The 22,694-nt window shown below is 53.1% G+C and overlaps 1 protein-coding gene across 8 annotated transcripts in view; it reads left to right on the plus strand.

Moving 5' to 3' along the window:
• The window catches only part of Mad1l1 (mitotic arrest deficient 1 like 1), a 345,185-nt gene that overhangs the window by 235,794 nt on the left and 86,697 nt on the right, over positions 1-22,694 (plus strand). For all 8 annotated transcript variants that reach the window (XM_045143912.1, XM_045143914.1, XM_045143911.1 and 5 more), the window contains 2 exons: positions 2,567-2,655; positions 15,731-15,821. In XM_045143912.1, the coding sequence (XP_044999847.1) occupies positions 2,567-2,655; positions 15,731-15,821 (180 nt within the window). The remainder of the gene's footprint in view (positions 1-2,566; positions 2,656-15,730; positions 15,822-22,694) is intronic.

The following is a 22,694-nucleotide window of genomic DNA, read 5'->3' on the forward strand; positions in this document are numbered from 1 at the left end:
ACTGGACCAGAGGAAAGCACAAGGACCTTGGTAACCCTGGGCACAGGGCCGGATCTAACAGGAGTCACCTGGGGCGAGCAGTACAGATCCCAACACATGTGTAGACAAGGCCACAGGAAAGAGACAGGGAAGCAGCGTAGAAGAACGCCCAGCAGGAGCTGGCTGCTAGGAGGTGACAGCGGAATTGGCCATTGGCCAGTGGCCACACCACGGCTGAACCTGATTCCCCCTCCCACTAACCATTTGCTGCCATTAGCTGCTCTGGGAGGTGCCGGGTCTTTTGGGCCCTTCCCCCGTTGACTGGTTCTTGTGCAGGAAACCACAGCTGCTGTGAGTTCATGAGTGTAAGAACCATGTCCTATCCTGAAGACATGGATTTGCTGCCCTCCTCCTCATCCTACTGCTCTTGCATTCTTTCTTTCCCTCTTTCATGGGGTTCCTGAGCCTGGGAGAGGCTGGCCTAGATGTCCCCTGTTTGAAGCTGAGCCCGCAGTGGTCACTCATTCTCAGCCATTCAGCCAACTGTGCATCTGTGCCATGACCATTGGCCATTGTACAAGGACACTTCTAGGATTAAGGCTTCAAGTAGCATTACTCTTATGAGAACACATATAGATATTTATTTTTATTTATCTATTTGCTTGAGAGAGAGAGACAGAGAGGAAGAGGGAGAGAGAGAGAGAGATTGGGCACACAAACGAACTCCAGACACATGCACCACCATGTGCATCTGGCTTACTTGGGTCTTGGAGAATTTAACCTGGGTCCTTTGGTTTTGTTGGCAAGCACCTTAACCACTAAGCCATCTCTCCAGCCCCATATATGGACATTTAGAAAGCACTTGGACATGCATAACCACAGTAGTAGTTCCTCTGTAGGGCCCTTGTGCTTAGCCATGGGCTTTTGGCCAGGCTTACATACCAGGTGTGAAATTTTTCCTGTGAAGTGGGCTTCAAATCTAACCAGAAATCTGTTGGTTACTCCCATAACATTCATGCCACTTTTGCACCAGTATCTTGCTTGACTGGTTAGTTTTGAAATGTACAAGACGCACAGCTGGGTGGGGCTGTGGATGGCTTTTGTCTCACAGCAGCTCACACAGTGCCTTGCGGCATGAAGTAAGGTAGCCGTCAGAGAAGACAATTCCTATTCAGTTCAGCTTAGTTTCTCTCCATCCTACAAGCAAAACACACCACAGGTGTTTATATACCATGGGATGGACAATAGTGACCTACAGCCAGTTACCTAGCAACTGGTTTAGCCTCTAGGTGCTCTCAAGGTGGTAGTGTTTTCAGCCTTTGGGCTGCAGACATGCTTGTGTGTGGGGGGGTGGGGGTTAGGGTTGCCCAGTTCCCAGGGTCAGCTGTCAACAAACAGTAACAGGGCTTGACAGTTTACCAATACATCAGGTTATACCAGGTGTGATGGCACCTGTTACACCAGCCACTGAGGAGGCTCAGGCTGCAGGGTCTGGAGTTCAAAGCCATGCTGGTCAACATAGCTCAAAAATAAATGAATAACAGAAAAGCAGCAGGTGATGTGACTCATAGAAGAGTGCTTTCTTAGCAAGCACAGGCCCCAGGCCCAGTCTTCAGTATCACAAGGAGACAGAACGAGAAGGGTAGAAAAGGAGAGGGCAGGGATGGGAATAAGGGAGGGCAGGACTGAGAAACGCGCAGGCTGCACATGCAAGGCTCAAGGCTCACCGTGTGTCGTGCCTACACTGTAAGCTAAACGACAGATTAAAAAAACGAAAGGAATATGGTTTCCACATGAAGGCTGTCAAAAGAATTATGAATTATATTACCCCTTCCTTTAATAAATAGAAACACCAGAAATAGAGTATATTTTCCTAGAAAACTGGGCATCATCCGTACCGACTCCAGAAAAGCCGTGTGGGTGGCTGGTGCCTCGGCGGCAGGCTGTGACGCTGACCTGCGGTCCCTGGGGAGGGCCAGCATTTCCTGCCATAGCCAGTCTCTGTTGGAGGGAGGCTCGGGGACACCTGAGCAGCAGGGGTCTGCTTGGCTGAGTGTTGCAAGGTGACTAGGAAGCCATTGGTCCAGCAGGGCCACTTTCCTCCAGGCCCGCCTGATGAAGCCCAGTTGTGTGCTCTGTGCCCTGCGCTCTCTAAAGCTTGTAAAGCCTGGGTCCCTGCCACACCCTTCCTAGCAGGTGCTCTAGAACATCTTGCACACCTGCCCTCCACAGGCCACTTGTGCCGCTCCATCTAAATGACGCTGTTCTGTGAGTGTGAGGCATTCTCTGTGCCAGAGGTCCCGGCAGCTCTCTTCAGCAGGCCCCCAAACACTGTCTTCAGCCAATCTGTAGACAGTAGTGCCAGGGAAAGAAAGGGCAGTGTTGGCACAACGTAGCAGGCCTATGGCCTGGCCATTCCAAGCTCAGGATGGCCAGCAAACAGCCCTCTTCCCCTGGCTCCCAGCATGGGGTAAGAACCTTCCTGGGGTCTGGCGACGTTTGGATCCTGGCTTCAGGGCTTCTGGGATGGGCATGCCTGGGCCACGACCCCTGTACCTGCTGACCTTGGTCCTGTGCTCTCCCATAGCTGGAGATGGAGGTGAAGATGCTCAAATCACACCCCAGCGCTGGTGAGGCGTGCTTCCTGTTCCGCAGAGAGGAAGTGGACGCGCTCAGGTACGCCCTCCCTCGCTCTCATTCTGTAGCAGCCAGTCTGGCCAGGCCCAGCCTCCCCAAAGGCATTTATTTCACCCACATTCTGTCCCCTGATCTCCACTTTTTGAGATGCTTATTTCCGCCAGGCTGGGTCATTTCCAGTGTCCCTTCCCAGCAGACATCCTCCTTGCTCTAGAGGAGTGGCCACTCCCATCAGGGCGTCAGGGGCTCATGAGCTGCCTTTGTTGCCAGCATCAGGAACCACTAGACCAGCCCCTTTGCACGTGCGCCAGCTCCGGAGGCAGCCATGGGGGGCCCATGGGCGGTGCTGTGTTGAGGCAAAGCATCCTTCAGAGAATTCCTCACAGAAGCAGCAGGCGGGTTCCCAGCATGCCCGCGGGGACCTTCTGTGCACAACTGGAGGCTTCTTTCTGCCTTCCCTCAGGTTTCCCTTGTCCTCTCCTTGCCCAGAGCCCGGGTTTGTCAGTAAGCAGACACTACAGGGCCCTTCTTCGTTTGCTGTTCCTCGTGCCCTGAGACATGTGGTGTCTTTACGTAAGACACCCAGCGACTTGAGATGAGCTCTGAACTGCCCTTCCCGGTTCTCCCCAACACCACATTGGCGCGGCTGTCCTGACATCTGGCGCTGCCACCCTCGCCTGGTCGTTGGTGGGCGATGGTAACCATGCATTGCAGAGCGAGTAGAACAGGGCAGTCGCACCCTGCGAGACCTCTGCTTGCACACGCCTGTAGGCCAGGAACATTGTGTCCAGGAGCTGTTGCTGGCAGGTGAGGGCAGGTGGGCCCCAAGGCCAACACAGCCGTATAGATACCCACGTGGCTCCTTGGTGCAATGGCACAGAGCTAGGGTGAGAGCAGATAAAAGTAAGAAAAGCCACATGTTGCCTCTGGCCTGCTGAGCCAGCAAGTGTTTGGGGAAATGACAGTAAGGCTCCCTTTTCAGTTGGAGGTGTCCTCTCATTTCCAAAGAACTTCTCACACAGGGCCCTGGGCTTGTCGGTAACTCTCTGGGGACTGCCAGGCTCAGGGCTGTTTGTTTCCATTCCTTCTGACATGGTGTCTGCCGTGGGCACTGGCAGAGCCGGGCCGGGAGGATGACGGAGTGGTGAACAGAGATGCCTGCTGTCACCATCACTTCACAGCTTAACGGGGACTTGGGGGCCATTATTCACAGGGACTCGTGGCTGGGTAATTACAGGTGGAGCCGTGCAACAGTGTGGTAAGAGCTGGAGCCTGGCTCCCCCTGCCCACCCCCCCCCCCCGCAGTATCCACATCTGTGCCAGAGGAGCAGCTACTGCTCCCCAGCACAGCCCAGGATGGTGGCTGGGTTTTGTCCTGTGAGTGGCAGGAAGCCTCTGGTGTTTTAAAACAGAAGAGCACCATGATCCGATTTGCAGTCAGCCATCACTGGCTGCCGGGTGAGGCTGGGAGAGCGTTTGCAGTGAGACCTGTCCTGGCTGAAGAGGCCACATCTGGGCAGAGATTCCTCCCTTGTGCGGCCCTTCCATTCTGCGATAAGGGACCCCACGGCACATGCACAGCTGGGCACTCCGAGAGCGAGACCAGGGCATGTGAGTTAGACCTTGAGGCACACAGCTGAGGACAGTATGGGCATACGAATTTCCCTGCCTGCTGCAGGAGATGCTGGCCCAGTCGGTGCCTCACACAGCAGGATGTTGTGTTTTGCCCCAGGCAGGTGGCCCTATGTCCCCAGCCCCTGGGAACCACTTCATCAGCAGGTGGGCAGAGGGATTGAATTTGGGTGTAGACAGTTATAGCCTTGGGCTCACCACGACTGCACAGGGCCAGGGCCTCTGCTCCCTCCTCTCATGGCCACTCTGGTCTCTGTGGGCCTCTCCTCCCTGCAGCCTGAGCTTGTCAGGTTTTGGGAAATTGACATCAGTTTTGTTGATGTAGAATTTTTTTAGGGGGCTGAAGAGATAGCTTAGTGGTTAAGGCACTTGCCTGCAAAGCTAAAGGACCTAGGTTTGATTCCCCAGGACCCATGTAGACAAGATGCACAGGTGGCGCATGAGTTTGTTTGCTGTGGCTGGAGGTTCTGGTGCTCCCATTCTCTCCCTCTCTCTCTCTCTCTCTCTCTCTCTCTCTCTCTCCCTCCCTCCCTCTCTCTCTCCCCCCCCCCCTTCTGTCAAATAAATAACAATTGATTTTTTTTTTAAATTTGGTCTAGGGAGATGGCTCAGAGAGTAAGAGTGCTTGCTGTTCAAGCATGAAGACCTCTGTTACATTCCCAGTGCCCAGGTTAAGAGCCAGGCATGGCCATTCCTGCCTGCAGCCCCAGCCCTGAGGAGGCCAGAGACAAGAGGATTGCCGGGGCTTGCTGGTCAACCAGTCTAGTAGAAAAACAAGGAGCGCCAGATTCAGTGAGAGACTCCATCTCTAGGAAACAAGGCATCCAGCCTCCTCTGGCCTCTGCATGTGTTTACCTGGGGTGTGCACGTCCCCCGCCTTCTCTTCCTTTTTCTTTGCACACAAAGGACCTCTTCCACACTGAGATCAAAGCCTCCTGTCCCTCCCGTGTCCTTGGCAAGCGCAGGCAGCCATGGTGACGAGCTGGCTCCGTCGCAGTGTGCAGTTGCAGGCTGTGTGGGAGGCACTGCCGCTTCTCATGTGTGAGCGCTTCCCCCTTCCAGCCCAGGACAGCGGAGGGCCGCCTGTGCTCCCGGCTGCCAGCTTCTGGGTAGCTGCTTGGGTCTTGACTTACGTGCGACAGGGAACCTGGGGTGAGCTGGGCCTCCACCTGGTGGACTTGATCGGGGCACACAGTAGAAACCATGATTCTTGCTGGGCATGGTGCCACATGCCTTTGATCCCAGGCAGAGGTAAGAGGATCACTGAGTTTGAGGCCAGCCTGGTCTAGAATGAAATCCTACCTCAAAAACAAAATAAGAGGTGGAGTTAAGGTACTTGCCTGCAAAACCGAAGGACCCAAGTTCGACTCCCCAGTGCCCATGTAAGCCAGATGTGCAAGGTGACACACACGTGCGCGCGCGCACACACACACAGGTGGTGCATGCGCACAAGGTGGCACACATGTCAAGTTCATTTGCAGTGGTGAAGGCCCTGGCGTGCTAATTCTCTCTCTCTCTCTTGTGAAAAAATAAAAAGTACCTAGCTTCGCTGTGAGCTCTCTGTTCCCGCCCTTGTCCGCAGGGGTGGCCTCATGCCTGCAAGCAACCTGTCCTCACTGGCATTTCCCTTCTGGTCCCATTTGTCCCTGCCTTCCAGCTGTAACAGACTCACGGCAGGTGCATGTCAGCTGTGTGTGCCGTTGTCATTGTGCCTCAGTTCCCCACTGTCACCGGAGCTTTCAGTGCATCTCAAAGTGACTCCCTCTGGCTTGGGGACGGTCTTGGCCCGCTGAAGGCCATCACCGAGGATCTGTGCCTTCAGACCCCAGCTCCCCCCAGAGGGGACACTGGTGGCCTGAACCCGTGTGTCATGGTGTGCTCTCCTGCAGCCAGGCAGAGGTCGGGAGAGACTTAGCAAAGGCACTCTCTTTGAACAAGGGTCCACCTCTGCCTTTGAGCCACCTCCCCATTGTGAAGTGTCTTTCCTGCAGAGCTGCTTTGGAAGTGCCTGTCTCAGAGGAAGACTTGAGGGCCCTGCCCCGGCCAGCCTGCCCGCTACTCACAGCTGTGACCCTCAGCACTGAGTCCAGTCCGCAGAGGGTGGGCAGGGGCTGCCATGCTGGGCACTGGGAAAATGGGTAGTCCACAGCCCTGCTCACGTGTGTAGTTCCATGAGCCGTGCACACCCACAGTGTCACCCGTCCTTCTTGGCTGGGAAGCGGCAGTGCAGAGCTAAGTGGCAGCAGCTGAAGGCCTTTCGCCTGGAACAAATATGCGCTCGTTACTTCTGCTGTCAGACAGCAGCCCCAGAAAATCCTAAATGCCTGTGGATTTAGCAGCTGGGTGGACCTGTGGCAGTGCCAGGGGCTCTTCTGTCTGGGTTGGCTCCTGTTAGTCACACTCCGCAGCCCCTCCAATCCTAGCTGTGCTCACAGCTGCTGGGCCCCACCCTGCACCAGCATTCCCCAGGCTCTGAGGGCTGAGCGTTACCCTAGCTAGAGACATTGGCTCTCCTCAGGGGGCAGTGGGATACTCTGTGACCCCTCCTTGCACCCTCTCGTCACATCTGTGTGTCCTTAGGAATGAGCTCCAGTGAACTGAGGGAGTCCTTTGTCTGGGTGGGCTCACTGGTGTGACCTCACTTGGCGAGCCTGGCTGGGCCATTTGCCAGCTGCTCTCACCGTTGGCATCTTCAGGTTTCTTGTCCTGGCCCAATGCTCTTTGAAGAGTATTTTCTGGTCTTGCCCAGAGGTTCAGGAGGTTCAGGGTCCACCTGCATCGCAGACATCAGAAGATGGGACAGGTTCATCCTGTACCCTGTGTTGGGTGCATGGTTAGAGCTCCTACCACTCCCTGTGATCGTGGGCCACATGAGGTGGATAGGCAGATCTCACCCAGCAGCTGAGACCTCTAGCACGATTCTGCAGGTAGTAAAACAACTGGATATGGAACCAGTTATACCCATCCACCAGGTCCAGTCAGTGTGAGCCAAGTCCTCCAGATACATCTGGAACATTCCCCACAAGCAGCCATTTTTCAGTCATCAAATAAACCCAAATGCTCAAGGCAGAGTATTCTCTGGCCACACAGTGAACTCCACCGGACGTCAACAGTGCACGCAGTTAGTTCTCTGCACACGGTGAACTCCACCGGACGTCAACAGTGCACGCAGAGCTTGTTCTCTGGCCACTCAGTGCTCCAACTAGAAGTCAGTAACAGAAAAATCTGGTCTTGTGAAAATTATCAGCATGCTTCTGAGCCACCTGTGTATCCAAGGGAACTATGCAAGGAAGGATGAGCACGGGAAAGCGACCTTGCAAAGGCACTCATCATCCCCTCAGGCTCTGCTAGCTCTGCACCAGGCGCTGCCAGCACAGAACCCCAGGACATCTCGCACCAAGGCAAAGAAGGAAGTAATGAGCAATGAAATAGGCTGAGAAAAGAAAATAGAGGGGTATACTGAACACAAGGCTTTTTGACTGGTGGGGAATATTCATAAAATGGCTACTGTGGTAGCAAATCTGACAGGTATGCAGAGGATTGTGTCAAGATGAAATGGGACCACCACTGTGGAGCCAGTGGCCACTGAGACTATCACGGGAGTGCCACCTCCCATCAAGGGTTCATTGATGACCTCCAAACCAGCAACCACACCAATAATCCCAGCACCAAGAGGTGGAGGCTAGAGGTCATGTCACAAACTACTGAATCTTAACCAGCCTGAAATATCAAGTAGCACCATAAACATCTAGAGAAGTGCAATCAGTCAAAATGCTCACAACAGAGGCATCTCTAGGCCAACCTAGAAGTTGTGAGCAGATGGACAAGGGACATATATGTACATAGTCCCTCCTGTGTTCTGTCTTCAGGGCTTGGGAAAGGGAGAATTCTTATAGTCTTGTTTTAGCAGCATTCTGAGAGATCACTCTTAAGTGCACTTGTCACCACTGTTCTCTTCAGACACCCTTCTGCTCTGTGTGGTGCTCTGTTGTGCTGTGTCCTGGTCGCCTGCTTGCTGCCTGGAGTCTGGTTCACTCCACATTCGAAGGTGACGGCGGCAGCCTCTTGCTCTCCCCAGCACCAGTCACCAGGATTGCAGTCCACCAGAGCTGCTGTGCTTTTACTTCTGCTTCCTGGCCTGGACTTGAGCGTGTTCTGCCTTCTCGCAGGATCTGGTGCAGGTTTTGGAGGCACTCCGGTGAAGCCTGGTTTCCAAACAGTAGAGTGAATTCATCTTCCAGTGGGGCCAGCCCAGTCATCCATCAGAGAGCCAGGCCCGAGACCCAGTGCCTCATCCTTAGACTTCCCGAAGAGCGGGGAGCCGCGTAGACAGTCGTCCTGTCACTGTCACCACACCCCCATCCTGAGGACTTGAGGGACCACACTCCTCCCACTCCACTCTTGAGACGGTTTGTGTGAAACGCCCCCACGGGCTCACAAAGTCAGCCCCAGATCACCACTGGTGGCCCTGTTGGAGGAATGTGTAGAGCCCTTAGGACTGGGCCACGAGGGCCAGGCATTGCACATGCTTCTAGCCCGAGTTTCCCGTATCCTGACCTTCCACAAGCTCCCGGGCCACAAGGTGAACCACTCCAGCCACCAAGCCTTCTCCTCTGCACTGGACTGAGCCCTCTGAACTGCGTGACCTTCTCTCTAACTTGCTTCTGTCAGCTATTGAGTCCCAGCTCCGTAACTGACATCCCTTCCCCCTCCCCAGTACAGCCCGTCCCTGACCCAGCTCACGTGGAACATGTACGTGTGATGGCTGCCATAAAAGAGTTGGGCTTCGCAACTGGATCCTTCATGACTTCAGCTATTAAAGCTGTCTTTTTTTTTTCTGTGCATTTTATCTGTGTGTATGTATTGTCTGTGAGAGTATACATACGTGTTCATGTGTATACATGCGGCGGCCAGAGGTCAACCTTGTGTGCTGATTTTCCTCAGGTGTCATCCGCCTTTAACGAGACAGAGTCTCTGCTTAGGCTACACTGGCTGGCTAGTGAACAACCCCAAGCGATGGTTTCTGTTTGCCTCCCCAGCAAGGGGACTACAGGCGTGTTCCACCTTACCCAGCTTTTGTAATCAATTTATTTATTTATTCATTTGCAAGTGTAGAGAGACAGAGAATGGGTGCACCACGGCCTCCAGCCACCGCAAACGAACTTCAGATGCATGTGCCACTTTGTACATCGGGCTTTACATGGATACAGGGGAAGGGAACCCAAGTTTTTAGGCTTTGCAGGCAAATGCCTTAAGTGCTGAGGCATCTCTTCAGCCCTCCAGCTTTTTTATATTGGATCTTGGGATTGAACTCAGGACTTTGCCCACTAATTCATCTCCCCAGCCCCATTTTATAATTTTAAAAAAATATATGTGTTAGAGGAAGAAAGAGACAGGTCCGCCTGCCTCTGCAAACAACCTACAGGTGCCTATACAGCTTTGCCCATCTGGCTTTTCATGGTTCGTAGGGAATTGAGCCCCAGGTCACTGGGCTTTGCAAGCAAGTGCCTTTAACTTCTGAGCCATCTCTTCAGCCCCCCATCCTATGATTTTTAATCACGTAAGGCAATTAGTTGCGCAGCAGCAGTGAGAGCAGCCTGTCCTTTTCCTTTCCAAAGGAATCTCTTCCAGTCTGCAGCTTGGGGATTGGCAGCTCCTGTGGGTTTGTGTGTGCTGTGGACACCCCCTCAGTATGAAGGACCCCATCCACTCCTAGGTCTGCTCAACCTTTACACGCACCCCGTCCCTGTCCTTCTGCTCTTCTACCCAACCCTGTTTGTCTGCTGTCCGTCAGCATGCTCTACCATTTCATTTCATTTGTTTATTTTGTTACCTCGTTATTGACAACTTCCATAAATACAGACACTATCCCATGATCATAATTCCCTCCTAACACTCTCCCTTTTCCCTTCCCAAATCCCCTCCACTGAACCCCTTCTTCTTTTTTCCTAATTAGTCTCTCTCTCTTTTTTTTTAAATACTTGTTTATTAAAGAAAGAGAAAATGAACATGACAGGGCCTCCTGCTAACGAATTCCAGACACAGGGGCCACTTTGTGCATCTGGCTTACATAGGTCCTGGGAAATCATACCTGGGCCAGCAGGCTTTGTAGGTCACAAATTAGCTAAAGTCGTGAATACCATGGCCACTTTGTGTCTGGAAGACAGTATTGTAAGAAGCCCTCCCCTCTCTTTGCCTCTTAGATTTTTTTCTGCCACCTCTTCCGCAATGATTTATGAGCCTTGGAGGGTGTGGTAGAAATGTCTCGGTGATGAACATTCCACTGTCACTTCTTCTCAGCACTTTGGCCATTGTTGAGTCACCCTAGTGGTCACCGCCGTCTGAAAAGAGAAGCTTTTCTAACACAAAGAGAAAGTAGCACTTATAGGCATAAACAAGTATTTAGAGAGCAATTTGGTGGTTGTAATATATGCAATTTTCCAGACAACAGTAGTAGTTTCCCCCTAGGGCTTATCAGCATTTCAAATTTTGACACATCTTCAATTCAGCACAGTGCTGCTGGGGCCATCCCATTTAAGCCCCCCGTGATCACTGTGGCTTTTGGTTTTGGTGTTTCATTTTTCGAGGTAGGATCTCACTCTGGTCCAGGCTGACCTGGAATTCACTCTGTAGTCTCAGGGTGGCCTCGAACTCACAGCTATCCTCCTACCTCTGCCTCCCAAGTGCTGGGATTAAAGGTGTGAGCCACCACACCCGGCTCTTAGTTCTTTTTGGTAATGCTCAAGGGATAATCAATCTCAGGCTTCCTTGAACCGATGTGTCTCTAAGCATTTGCTCCTCATTGACACTACTTCAGGTGGAGCCCTAACTGTCCGTGTGCTCACTGCTCGTGTGTGAAGTAAGCTGGGCTTCTGCATGCTGCCGTCTGTGGCTCTTCACAGGGGTTCTCTGCTGTAGCTAATTGGACATGCTTGTGTGTCATCTGTGACTGGAGCTGCTGCTTTTAGAGTCCACATGGATGCCTTTTGTTTTTCTGTCTTATCTAATTGTTGTGGTGATCAGTTGATTAGAGATAGTGAAAGCAGACTTTGTCCCGTTGCTGGTCCTCAGGGAAAGGCTTTCAGCCTTCCACACCACAGTGATGTCCTCAGAAGTGCCCTTTACCCTGGTGAGGATGTGTCCTTCTGTCGGGTGGGGGGGTGTCCAATATCAGGATAATGGGTCACATGGTAGTCCTGTTTGCTCTAATGTTTGCCATACTGATTTGTGCTCCCCTTGACAGTTGTGAGGGAGCTCCGACGTCCCTGTCCCTGTCCCCGACATCCTTGTTCTCCTTCCTCATCAGCACTTGCAAGTTTCAGCCTTTAAAAAAAAATTTTATGCATCTAATGTGTGTGAGAGAGAGAGAGACAGAGAGAGAGTCAGATAGAGAGAATGGGTGCACCTGGGTATCCAAACACTGCAAATAAACTCCAGATGCCTGCATTCCCTTGTGCATGTGGTTTACACGGGCACTGGGGATTCTCCCGTCTCCACCTCCCATTGCCATAGGCATGCTGGGATACAGATGTGTGCACCGCCACACATCGAGCTCTAGAAAGATTTCAGGGACCTGAACTTCAATCGGCAGGCTTACATAGCAAGTGTTTTTAACCATCATGACAGTGGATCTCTGGTTGTCAACTTGACAGGGTTTGGAATCACCATGGAAACAAACCTCTTGGTGTGTCTGTTAGGGATTTTATAAATTAGATTACTTGATGGAGGAAGGAATCCAAATGTAGGGCAGTGCCACATTCTCCCTGCTCTGTTCCTTCCTGCTGATGTGATGATATGCAACTGCTGTCCTCCCCTTCCGTGCCTCCCCAGCCAGGAGGGACTCGAACCTGCTCTTCCCTAAGATGTGTCTGATTGAGTATTTTGCCGACTATGACAAATTAGTTGATACAGAAAATTGGTGCCAAGCAGCGGGACTATTGCTGCAGCAAACCTAACCATGTGGTTTTTAGTCTTTTAGAACTGGGTTGTGGGAGGAATATGGAAGCATTTGGGACTTTGGGCTAGAGAATTCTTACAGTGCTGTAGACAGAGCTTAGTAGGCCCTTCTGGTGGGAGTTTAAACAATCAGAAGGCCAAGAAAAAGGTGGATCTTGTAGGCTTATCCTATCATGGGGCTTCATGAAGCTGTGAAGGTGAGCCCTAAGTTGGAGTGGAGACTTCAAGGTGTTAGATGCTGGAACTAAGGGACATCTGTCAAGAAAAGTGGGCTTGGGAAGGAGTTGGCTTGTGGGAGGGGTTACAAGGCAACACAGCTGGAGGGATGGAGCGAGCTGCCCAAGTTCTTTAGAGCCTAGACTTGGTCATGAATCCCTGCTTTGGTCTGATCATGCCTTGTTATGCCTTCCTCCTTCCCTTTTGGAATGGGAACGTTCAGTTTGTGCTAATGCCTGTTGAAGTAGGTAACTTGTTTTCTGATGCTATAGGAGCTCACAGTTAAAAGTGTGCCCCATGGGCTGGAGAGATGGCTCAGCACTTAAGGTACTTGCCTGCAAAGCCTAAGGACCCATATTTGACTCCCCAGAGCCCACATAAGTCAGACATACAACTTGATATATGTGCAAGGTCGCACATGCACACAAAGTGGTACACATGTCTGGAGTTCATTTGCAGGGGCCAGAGGCCCTGGTGTGCCAATTCATTCTCTCTCTCTCATAAAATCTTTTTCTAAAGTGTGCCCCAGTTTCAGAAGAGCCTCTGCTTTTACACTATTGAGCAGTGTTACGACTGTTGAAGACTATGGGAGTTTTTGAAGTTTGACTGGATACGTTCTGCATTATGAAGTGGCGATGACCCTGTAGAGACAAGGGGTGGAAAGTTGTGGCTTGAAAGTGTTACCTTGGGCACAGGGAGATCACTTAGTGGTTAAAGGCAGCACTTAGTTGCAAAGTCAGAGGGCCCAGGTTCAATTCCCTAGCCACCCACATACAGCCAGACAGGCATTTGATCTTGGCACGAGATGCTGGTGCCACCTCCACACTTGCCACAGTGCATGCATGCATGCAAACAAATTAGTTTTCAACGTTAGGTTTGAGGTTGACAAGCGGTGGACTTGTGATGGATAATATCTGGTTGTCACCCTGACAGGATTTTGAGTCACCATGGAAAGAAATCTCTTAGCATGTCCGTTGTGGATTTTCTAGAATGGATTAATTGTGTAGGAAAGGCCCACCCTACTGTGGGCAGTGCATAACGTGGACTGGGGTCTTGGTTTGCATCCAAACCTGAAAGCGAGCTGGGCACCAGCATTCGCTCCACTTCCTCCCATTGATAGGAAGCAGTGACACTGCTTTCCCTCCCCTGGCGTGTCTTCTCTCCGAGACGGACTCTGCTGAGAGTAACCTTTCCCTTCCGAGCTGCTTCTTATTGGGTATTTTGTCCCCCACCATCTCCTCAGCCCCTTGATGTTGTTTGACCTGCTGCCTCTCATGATGGGTGGTGTGTTCACATACCTGCAGGCCACATGTGATAAGCATGTTCTCGTACCTGCAGGCCACGTATGTGTGTCTCCTCGCGGTGGGTGGTGACCATGTTCCCGTACCTGAAGGCTGTGTGTGTGTGTCTCTTTGTGGTGGGTGATGAGCATGTGCTCATACCTGAAGGCCGTGTGTGTGTCTCCTCGTGGTGGGTGATAAGCATGTTCTCACACCTGCAGGCCACATGTGTGTGTCTCCTCGCGGTGGGTGGTGAGCGTGTTCCCGTACCTGAAGGCCCCATGTGTTTCTCTTCGAGATGGGTGGTGAGCGTGGGCTCGTACCTGAAGGTTCTGGGATTACAGGTGTGCGCTACCACACCCAATGATGTTAGCTTCTTCTTATTCTGTCCTTCCTTTTGTTTTGTTTTGTTTTTTTCTTCTTCTTTCTCTCCTTTTATTTTTTTAACTTCATTTATTTATTTGGGAGAGAGAGAGGTAGAGAAGTAGAAGGAGAAAATGGACGCGCCAGGGCCTCCAGCCACTGCAAATGAACTCCAGATGCCTGCGCCACCTTGTGCATCTGGCTTACGCGGGTCCTGGGGAATTGAACAGGGAGGGGTCCTTTGGCTTTGCAGGCAGATGCCTTAACCACTAAGCCATCTTCTCCAGCCCCTCTCTCCTTTCTTTTGAGGACAGCTCTCACTGTATCGCCCAGGCCGGCCTCAACCTCCCAGCCTTGTGGCCTCCCTGCCTTCTGAGTGTTGGATGACAGGTGTGTACCACCACACCCAGCTTTCTCTACTTCGTATTGAAACAGGGTCTTTTGTATTCCAAACTGGCCTTGACCTCACTCTGTAGCCAAGGATGACCTTGAGCTTCTGATCCTCCTGGCTCCACCTCCTGAGAGCTGGGATTCCAGGCATATCCCACCACCACCAGTCCTTGTGGTCCAAGGGATGAAACCCAGCACTTTGCGCAGGCGAGGTAAACACTTCACTGACTTAGCCACATTCCCGGTACCTTTCCTACTTGTGGAAGGCAGAAGTGTGGATTCTGGGCTTGAGGTCTGTCTTGGGTTCTCTTTGAATCATTAGATGCTTCAGTGTTTTTCTCTAAGTGTCACTTTCTTTGCTCCTGAAATCTTGGATGTGTTGTGTCCTGCTATAGATGCTGTCTAATTTCATTAATTACCCTCTTTTAACAGTGTGCTGTTTTGATATGTGCTATTATGTTTTTAAGTGTCTCGAACGTCTGTTATCTGGCTACTGATATAATCCCATCATGGCTCTACCAGCATAGCTTGTATCATTTAGTTCTTTAAAAAAAAAAACAAAATACTTGGTTTTTGAGAGAGTGAGAATATGGGTGTGCCAGGGCCTTCAACCACTGAGAACAAGCTCCAAACATGTGCGCCCCCTTGTGTGCATGTGCTACATTGCACACTTGCATCACTGTAGCTGGCTACATGGGGCCTGGAGATTCAAACATGAGTTCTTAGGCTTTGCAGGCAAGCACCTTAACTGCCAAGCCATCTCTCCAGCCCTCGTTTAGTTCTTTAACATTGACTACCTTATTTCACCCCAGGAATATGACTTGTCCTGGGGACTCAGGTTCCGTTGTAACTTGGTGACATAGCTGGATGGATCTGCAGGCTGCTGGCCTGTCCAGTGCTCCTTTGTCCCCAGTCACCAGTGCCCGCCCCCACTATAAATCCTCCACCTTCACCATCCTGGGCCTGGCTGAGGCCGTTTTCCTTTCTCTGCGTCCTCTCCAGTGTGTGGTCACCCTCCAGAGTGAACTGATGTGCCAGGGATACTGGGTTCCTGTGCACCTGCCCTTGTCTGTTGTCTTACCTGCTTCCAGCCAAGCTGTGATCAGCCTGGACCCCCAGTGCCAGCCCTTGCTCCTGACCAGAAGCTACCTACACACCTGTGAGATTCGTCACCGTGTCCCACTGGCCTTCTCAGAGCCTCCTGTGCGTGCTCCTGAGTGACCCTTCCCTCCCACCGCTGTCTGGCTGCACCTTGTCATGTCCTGCTCTCCTTTCAGGTTGAAGGTGGAGGAGCTGGAGGCTGAGCGGAGCCGCCTGGAGCAGGAGAAGAAGGTTTTGGAGATGCAGATGGAGAGGTGCACCCTGCAGGTAGGCGATGGGGTGGTCCATGAACTAATCTTGGAGCTTCTTCTTGTCCAACCACCTTTGCCTGGCAGGGAACCAGCTGGGGTCCTGCGTGGTGATGGGCCTGTGCTGCTCCGCAGCCTCACCGTTGGGGCCTGGGTTCTATCACAGGGCCTGTTCCCTCCAGCGCGGGCAGGCATGAACAAGCTAGGAGTACAGGGCCCCGGGAGCTGTCCCCATGCCCAGCATGCCCACCTCCCTGCACCCATGACCTTCACGGCTATCTGCATCTGTCTGCTTCCTTTATCTTTAGTTCTTGTCCCCTCGATACCCTGCCTATGGAAGGAAGGCCGCAGGTTAGAGAGCGCCCTGTTACTAAACAGGCCATTGATTTTATCTTGGCACCTATTAGAGGCAATCAAATTGTGTCCCCATTACTAATCCCGGTGACTGGAGAGGTGACAACTTTGATGAAGTGAGGTGCTCTCAGTCAGGGCTGGACTGCCTGCCCGGCTCTTGGACCTGTCATCTTGAGCTGTTGTAATTGGGCCAGTTGAGGGCAGCTGCTGGGTGGATCTGGCTACCTGGCTACAGTGCCCGGTCAGGGAGGGATGCTGAATTATCTATCTGTGTGGCTAGATAGGCAGAGCCCTGGCTTGTGGCTGTGGAATGTCCTTTCCAGACCTAGGCTCCCTGGCCTTTCCATAAGACTCCCTGCATCCCTGGAAGAGGCTTGTGACGGAGTCCATGTGAGGAGGTGCAGGGGTCCCGGCTCTGGCCCCGCCTCTCACTGTCCTGCGGGGTGAAGGAGCGCCTGTCTGACACCTGGCTCACATAGCTCCAACACTCAGGGTGGCGGCATATCCTGTGAGCAAACAGAAATAGAAGCCTGGCATGGGAGGAACAGAGAGTAGGCGCAGGTTTGGCTGGGCACCTCATAGACAGAGTGGGCAGACATGTGGAAAGAGGAGGACCACCCCGTCCCATTGGGTGGGCTTAGACACGTGGGGATGAACATGCCCGCATGCTGGGCCTTCAGGGAACCCCTGCTAGGGCCTAAACCACCCTGCTTGCCAGGGAGAGGAGCTCAGTAAGAGCTTGTGTGGCTTCAAGGACAAAGCCTGTGCGTGCCCTGAGCTTGGACCCTGGGTGCTCAGGACCCATGGCCATCGTGGGCGCCGGCTCAGATCGCGCTCAGTGCGCTGGCCATGGCGCTGATGCCAGCCCCGCTCTTCTGTGTATAGTCGTGCTTGTGTGAGTGTGTGTGGTGCAGATGTGTGTGTGTGAAGGCTGAAGGTTGACATGCAGTGTCTTCCTCGTTGCTGTCCACCGTATTTACTGAGTCAGGGTGTTGCAGTCAGATTCGCATTGCTGGCAGAAATCACCCAGCCAAGGGCAGCTTGTGGAAGGAAAAAAAAAAAAGAGGTTTATTTGGCTTACAGGCTTGAGGGGAACGCTCTACGATGGCAGGGCAAACAACGACATGAGCGGAGAATGGACATCACCCCCCTGGCCCACATAAGATGGACCATAGCAACAGGAGAGTGTCCCAAACATGGCAAGGGGACAGTGGCTATATTACCCATAGGCCCGCCCCTAAACAATGCACTGCTTCCAGGAGGCGTTAATTCCCAAATCTCCATCAGCTGGGAACCTAGCATTCAGCACACCTAAGTTTATGGGGGACCCCTCAATCAAACCACCACACAGGGCCTCTCACTTGAACCCACGGCTCACCCATTCAGCCAGTGTAGCCAACCAGCTACTCCCTGCAGATCTTGTCTCTGCCTCCTGAGTGCCAGTACTTCAGGCTGGCTCCTGTGCCCACCCACTGTTTTGTGGGCTCTGGGGGTCTGGACGCTCGTCCTCATGCTTGTGCAGCAAGTGCTTTGCCCGCTGAGCACCTCCCGGGGCACACCAGCCCCTTGGCAGTCTTCCTCCCCTGTGCAGTTTGGACGTACAGCCGGAAGGCTCCGGGACAGGTCGAGGAGCTGCCCAGCTGCTTGGCTCCGAGGCCTCCAGTCCCGGGCAGAGCCTGCTGCGCTCAGTACGCAGCACAGCTCCTGCCCGTGGTTCCTTTCCCTCCGGAGAAGAGTGGCTTCAAGTTGACGCTTCAAGGAAGATTGATTAAAATCAGCTGCGGTTCGGCTTAATTGGGAACACATGCTCGGAGAGGGAGTGGGACTAGTTAGAATTTTTTGTAATTAGTTCACAGCTGGTTGGCGAGGAAGCGCAACTCTGGTTCCTACCTGGAGCTGGGTGTGCGGCCGTGCTTGTGTGCTCAGGGGACAGGTCACCACCGTGGCCTTGGGGGCTGGACATGGACATGCTGACTTTCCTGGGTCCCCTGAGGGTCACTGGCTGTTCACACCGAGCAGGGACGCCTATGTGCACTGCACCGTGGCGAGGGGGTGGGAAGAGGTATTAGGGCCTGCTTGCCTACAAAGACTGCTCACCAGCTGGCTGGGAGGACGGGTGACGTCTGTCGGCGCTGCACAGGCAGGGTCCCTGCACTGAGGAGGGAGAGTCAGGAGAATTGAAAGCTCTAGACCAGCCTAGGCTACATAGCTCTGTCTCAAAAAAAAAAAAAAAAAAAAAAAGGAAACATTAAACAGAATGTAAACAAAGCCAAAGAGAGGCTGGGGAGATAGATCAGTAAGTAAAATGATTCTCTTGCAAGCAGCATAAGGACCCGAGTTCAAGCCCTGTAGCCCACAAAATAATAGAAAAAACAATGCCTGCTGAGTTGAGCGGCATGTACTGAGGAGGTGGAGACAGGCATGTCCTGGAGCTCCATGGTCTAATTGAGCGACATTCACACCCGTAAAGAGACCCCGGTCTCAAAGAGCTGGGCGGCACTTCTGATGATGTCACCTGAGGTCGTCCCTGGCCTCTGCATGCGTGCACGTGTGCTCGCTCGCATTCTCTCTCTCTCTCTCTCTAAAACGAAAAGAAGCTGCAGGAAGCTCTTCTTAGGGAAAGCGGAACCGAAGCCCTAAGTAGCTGGTACATGAAGGATGAACTCAGACCTACCTTTAGAGGCAGGTGGGATTTGTTTTAGGGCATTTTTCTCCAAAAGATACTGCAATGGGCAACCTCACAGGATTCAGGACCCTCAGCGTCCAGTTGCACGCTGCTGGTGCAGCCACAGAAGCAGGGCAGGGCATGGAGAAGCCACAGTCAGGGTCCCCCAGGACACAGTGCAAGGCTGTCCCCCTCTGCATCAGCCCTGGGTCCTGGTCTTTCTAGGCTCGTCTCTGGGCCAGTGGTCTTCTATCTCCTTTCAAAGCACTGGCTTAGAACATAGTAGAATGGCATCAGCGCCCTGATCTCATTTGTTCTGTCTCTGAGATCTGGCTAAACTTCTGTGGATCTGGGAAGTCTAGCCTCCAGTTCCCACGTCCTCCGGGACAGGAACACGTAGGCTGTCTTTGGAGCATGCAGGGAATGGCTTCTGCAAAGCCTCACGTGGCTCCTGTGAGCCACGCCCTGTTACTGCCTTCGCTGTTCCTTCACCATGTTCCTTGCTGTCTCCCTCAGCCACAGGAGGCTGGTCCCCACGTTGGTGCCCCTGGTGGGCTAAGTCTGGGGACTGCAGAGTCCTCGAGGAGAGGCCAGATGCTTGTGAAGCCTGGCAAGGGCTAGAACCACCTTGGGGTATAGGTAGCCTGTTCATGAGCCAGCCTACCTGAGCTGTACACTGGCATCCTAATGGACCCAGCCATATACCCACCTACTGGTGAGCCAGAATCCCCAGGTCTAGCCAAGCCCTCCTGTGTCCTTGTCACCAGTAGTAACAGCGGGGCCAGCATTGAAGGCCGACCCCACTTGTTTTTCCTAGATTGTTTTATTTTATTTTTTAGAATTCACTATGTCATCTCAGGCTGGCCTTGAACTCACAGCGATCCTCCTATCTCTGCCCTCCGAGTGCTGGGATTAAACTCGTGTGCTACCACGCCCTGCCTTTCTTGGAATTTTATTGTGGGCATTTTCTTTTCCTCATGGTTTTCCTAGGCAGGGTCTCACTATAGGCCAGGCTGGCCTCGAATTCACAGCAGTCTCCTACCTCAGCCTCCAGAGCTGGGATTAAAGGCGTGCAACACCATGCCGGCTTCACTGTGAGCATTTTCAAGCTGCGCGAGAAGCTGAAGAAATTTCGCAGTGAGTGCCTCACTTACCACCTACATCCTGCCAGGCATGCTACCCATCCCTCCACCATCTATCAGTCCATGTTATTCTTTTGATGCATTTTAAACTAAATTGCAGACATCTGTACACTTCCTCTAAGCACTTGAGCACGCATGTAATTAAGCAGAATTCATCTCTGGGATTCTGACGCCCAGGCCGCCTGAAACACTGCCTCCTTTCAGGGCTTATCCCTCCTCCGGGGAGACTGGGCTGCATGGACGCTGCGCCGATGCCTCCCATCGGGCTGTTCTCCTGTAGGCCTGACCCGCTCCTCTCGTCCTTTGGCCAGGGGTGACCGGGCTGGGGCTCAGTGGCTGGAGCTGGAAGGATGGCTCAGGAAGGAGCCCAGATGAGATGCCCCGTGATACTTAAAGTCAGTGTGGGTTTTTTTGGAATTGGAGTGGGCAGCAAATTGCTGTTCTCCCTGAGAATTGAAAGCTCCCTGTGTCTGGAGATGTCCCCGTTCCTTGTGTGTCCAGGCAGCAGCATGGTCACGTGTGGTCACTCCGTGAGGATGCTGAGTCTCACCTCCTGCCTGCATGTCGGCCTCTTGCCCGTGCCTGTGGCCGCTTGTGTCTACCATCCGCACCACAGCAGCGAGCTGCCCGGCACATGGCCCTGCACGCAGGGCAGGCTGTTGCCCCAGCTGCCATGCCTTTCCTACATTTGGAAACTGGCCTTTGTAGGCCCACCGGCCCAGAGCCAGCAGCCCCGAGCAGGGGTGACCGCTCCCTCTCCTTCTCCCATCAGGCCCTGGTCTTTGCACTGTGCATCCCCCACCGCTGTCCAGGGCGGCTGGCTCCTTGGTAATTCACTGCACACTTTAGTAGTGCCTGGACTTTGTCCCCTATTGGTCACGGGTTTGGGACCTGGAGACTCCACAGAAGAGCTTGTCATCCATCCTCCTGCATCAGGGAGCTGGGCCAGGCCAGTGCCATCTTCCCAAAACCTGGATGTGGTCTGACTGCTGTGTGGTCCCACTTCTGCCTCCCAGTGACACTGTGAGGAGGAGCATCACGATCCTGACATGTAAGTTAGGAAAGGTAGTGACTCTCCATAGAGCGAGGAGTGGCGCCGAGGGTCACATCCCAGACAGGCCCTGTCCACATCAGCCCCACTTCTCCCCTGACCACCGGGAATGTCTGTGAGGCTCAGAGCACTGCCCCTCTCTGCCCTGTGCAGCAGCACCTGGGCTGTGGGCACCAAGCTATGTGCCAGCCTAGTCATGCTAGCCACTCACGTGTTCACAGAGCCTTTGTAGCCTCTGTGTTTGATCCCCTGCGCCTTCCCGGGGCCTCCGTGTGAGTCCGTGTGGGCTGTGGCCATCCCTGCCCCCAGATGTGAAGTCTTCTGCAGTCCGATCACAGGGACGAAGGTGAGGTCCTGCAGTCAGCATTCACCACGTGTTCCCCACCCTGTGCAGGGTACTGACCTCAGCTTGTCAGGGACCTCTTGTGCCCACTGGAACAGATCCATTTCATCTGGTGACTTAACGGACTTCTGGGTAATGTGTCTTCTCTCTTGTTTTCACGGTCAGCAGGCCTTCTTTCCTGAACATTATGTGTAAAGACTGGGCCCTTCTGTGGTAGATCAGATATGCATAACTACCTGCTCTTTGCTCCTTTTTTTTTTTGTTAGGAATTAAACTCAGTGACCTTGGGCATGCTAGGCATGTGCTTTACCACTGAGCCACGCTCCAGCCCCTCACTGGGGGATTCTAGGCAGGAGCTCTACCACTGAGCCACACCCCCAGCCCCTCACTGGGGATTCTAGGCAGGAGCTTTACCACTGAGCCACACCCCAGCCCCTCACTGGGGGATTCTAGGCAGGAGCTCTACCACTGAGCCACACCCCAGCCCCTCACTGGGGGATTCTAGGCAGGAGCTTTACCACTGAGCCACACCCCAGCCCCTCACTGGGGGATTCTAGGCAGGAGCTCTACCACTGAGCCACACCCCAGCCCCTCACTGGAGGATTCTAGGCAGGAGCTCTACCTCTGAGCCACACTTCAGACCTGAGTACCTAAGAATTCAGACAGGAGAACAGCACTTATTATCACTTTCTGAGTATTGGATTTCTCAAGACAGACTTGTCTCCTTACCACAAGGTATGATGAGAAGTGGCACAGTAGGGCTGACTTGGACAACGCCCAGCCATGTCCTCCACGGGAAACAGAAAGCAGCTGACCGCAAAGTGTGACCTGCAGGCCCTGGCTGGGGTGGGGCTTTGCATAGGAGCAGTACCCCACAGGGCACAACATGGTAGGCATGTCTTTTACCATCCATACCCAAATAGCTGTCCTGGGCCAGGCCCAGGTGGTTGACCTCTTTGCCATGACCACCTCAGGGAGTGCCCTGTTCAGGTGAAGGGATCTCCATGCACAGAGCCTGGGACGGCAGCTGTGAGACCGACTCTGGAGTTGGGGACAGCACACTGAATTCTAACCGAAGTGTCTTGTGGGACCTCGTGGTGCTTGCCATGCGTGCTTTGTGACGTTACGGCGCAGCCACCTTTGGGGACTGGAGAGATGGCTCAGCAGTCAAAGCAGTCGCTTGCATAGCCTGCCAGCTTGGGTTTAATTCACCAGCCACCACATAAAGCTGGGTGGGTGTCGGGAGACCCTAGCACTTCCTTATACAAATAAATAAAATAAAATGGTAAAACATTTTAACACACTGCCTGGGAGCCAAGCATGGTTGGCACACAGGA

This window comes from Jaculus jaculus, chromosome 2 (assembly GCF_020740685.1).
Source record: "Jaculus jaculus isolate mJacJac1 chromosome 2, mJacJac1.mat.Y.cur, whole genome shotgun sequence".
Lineage (NCBI taxonomy): Eukaryota > Metazoa > Chordata > Mammalia > Rodentia > Dipodidae > Jaculus > Jaculus jaculus.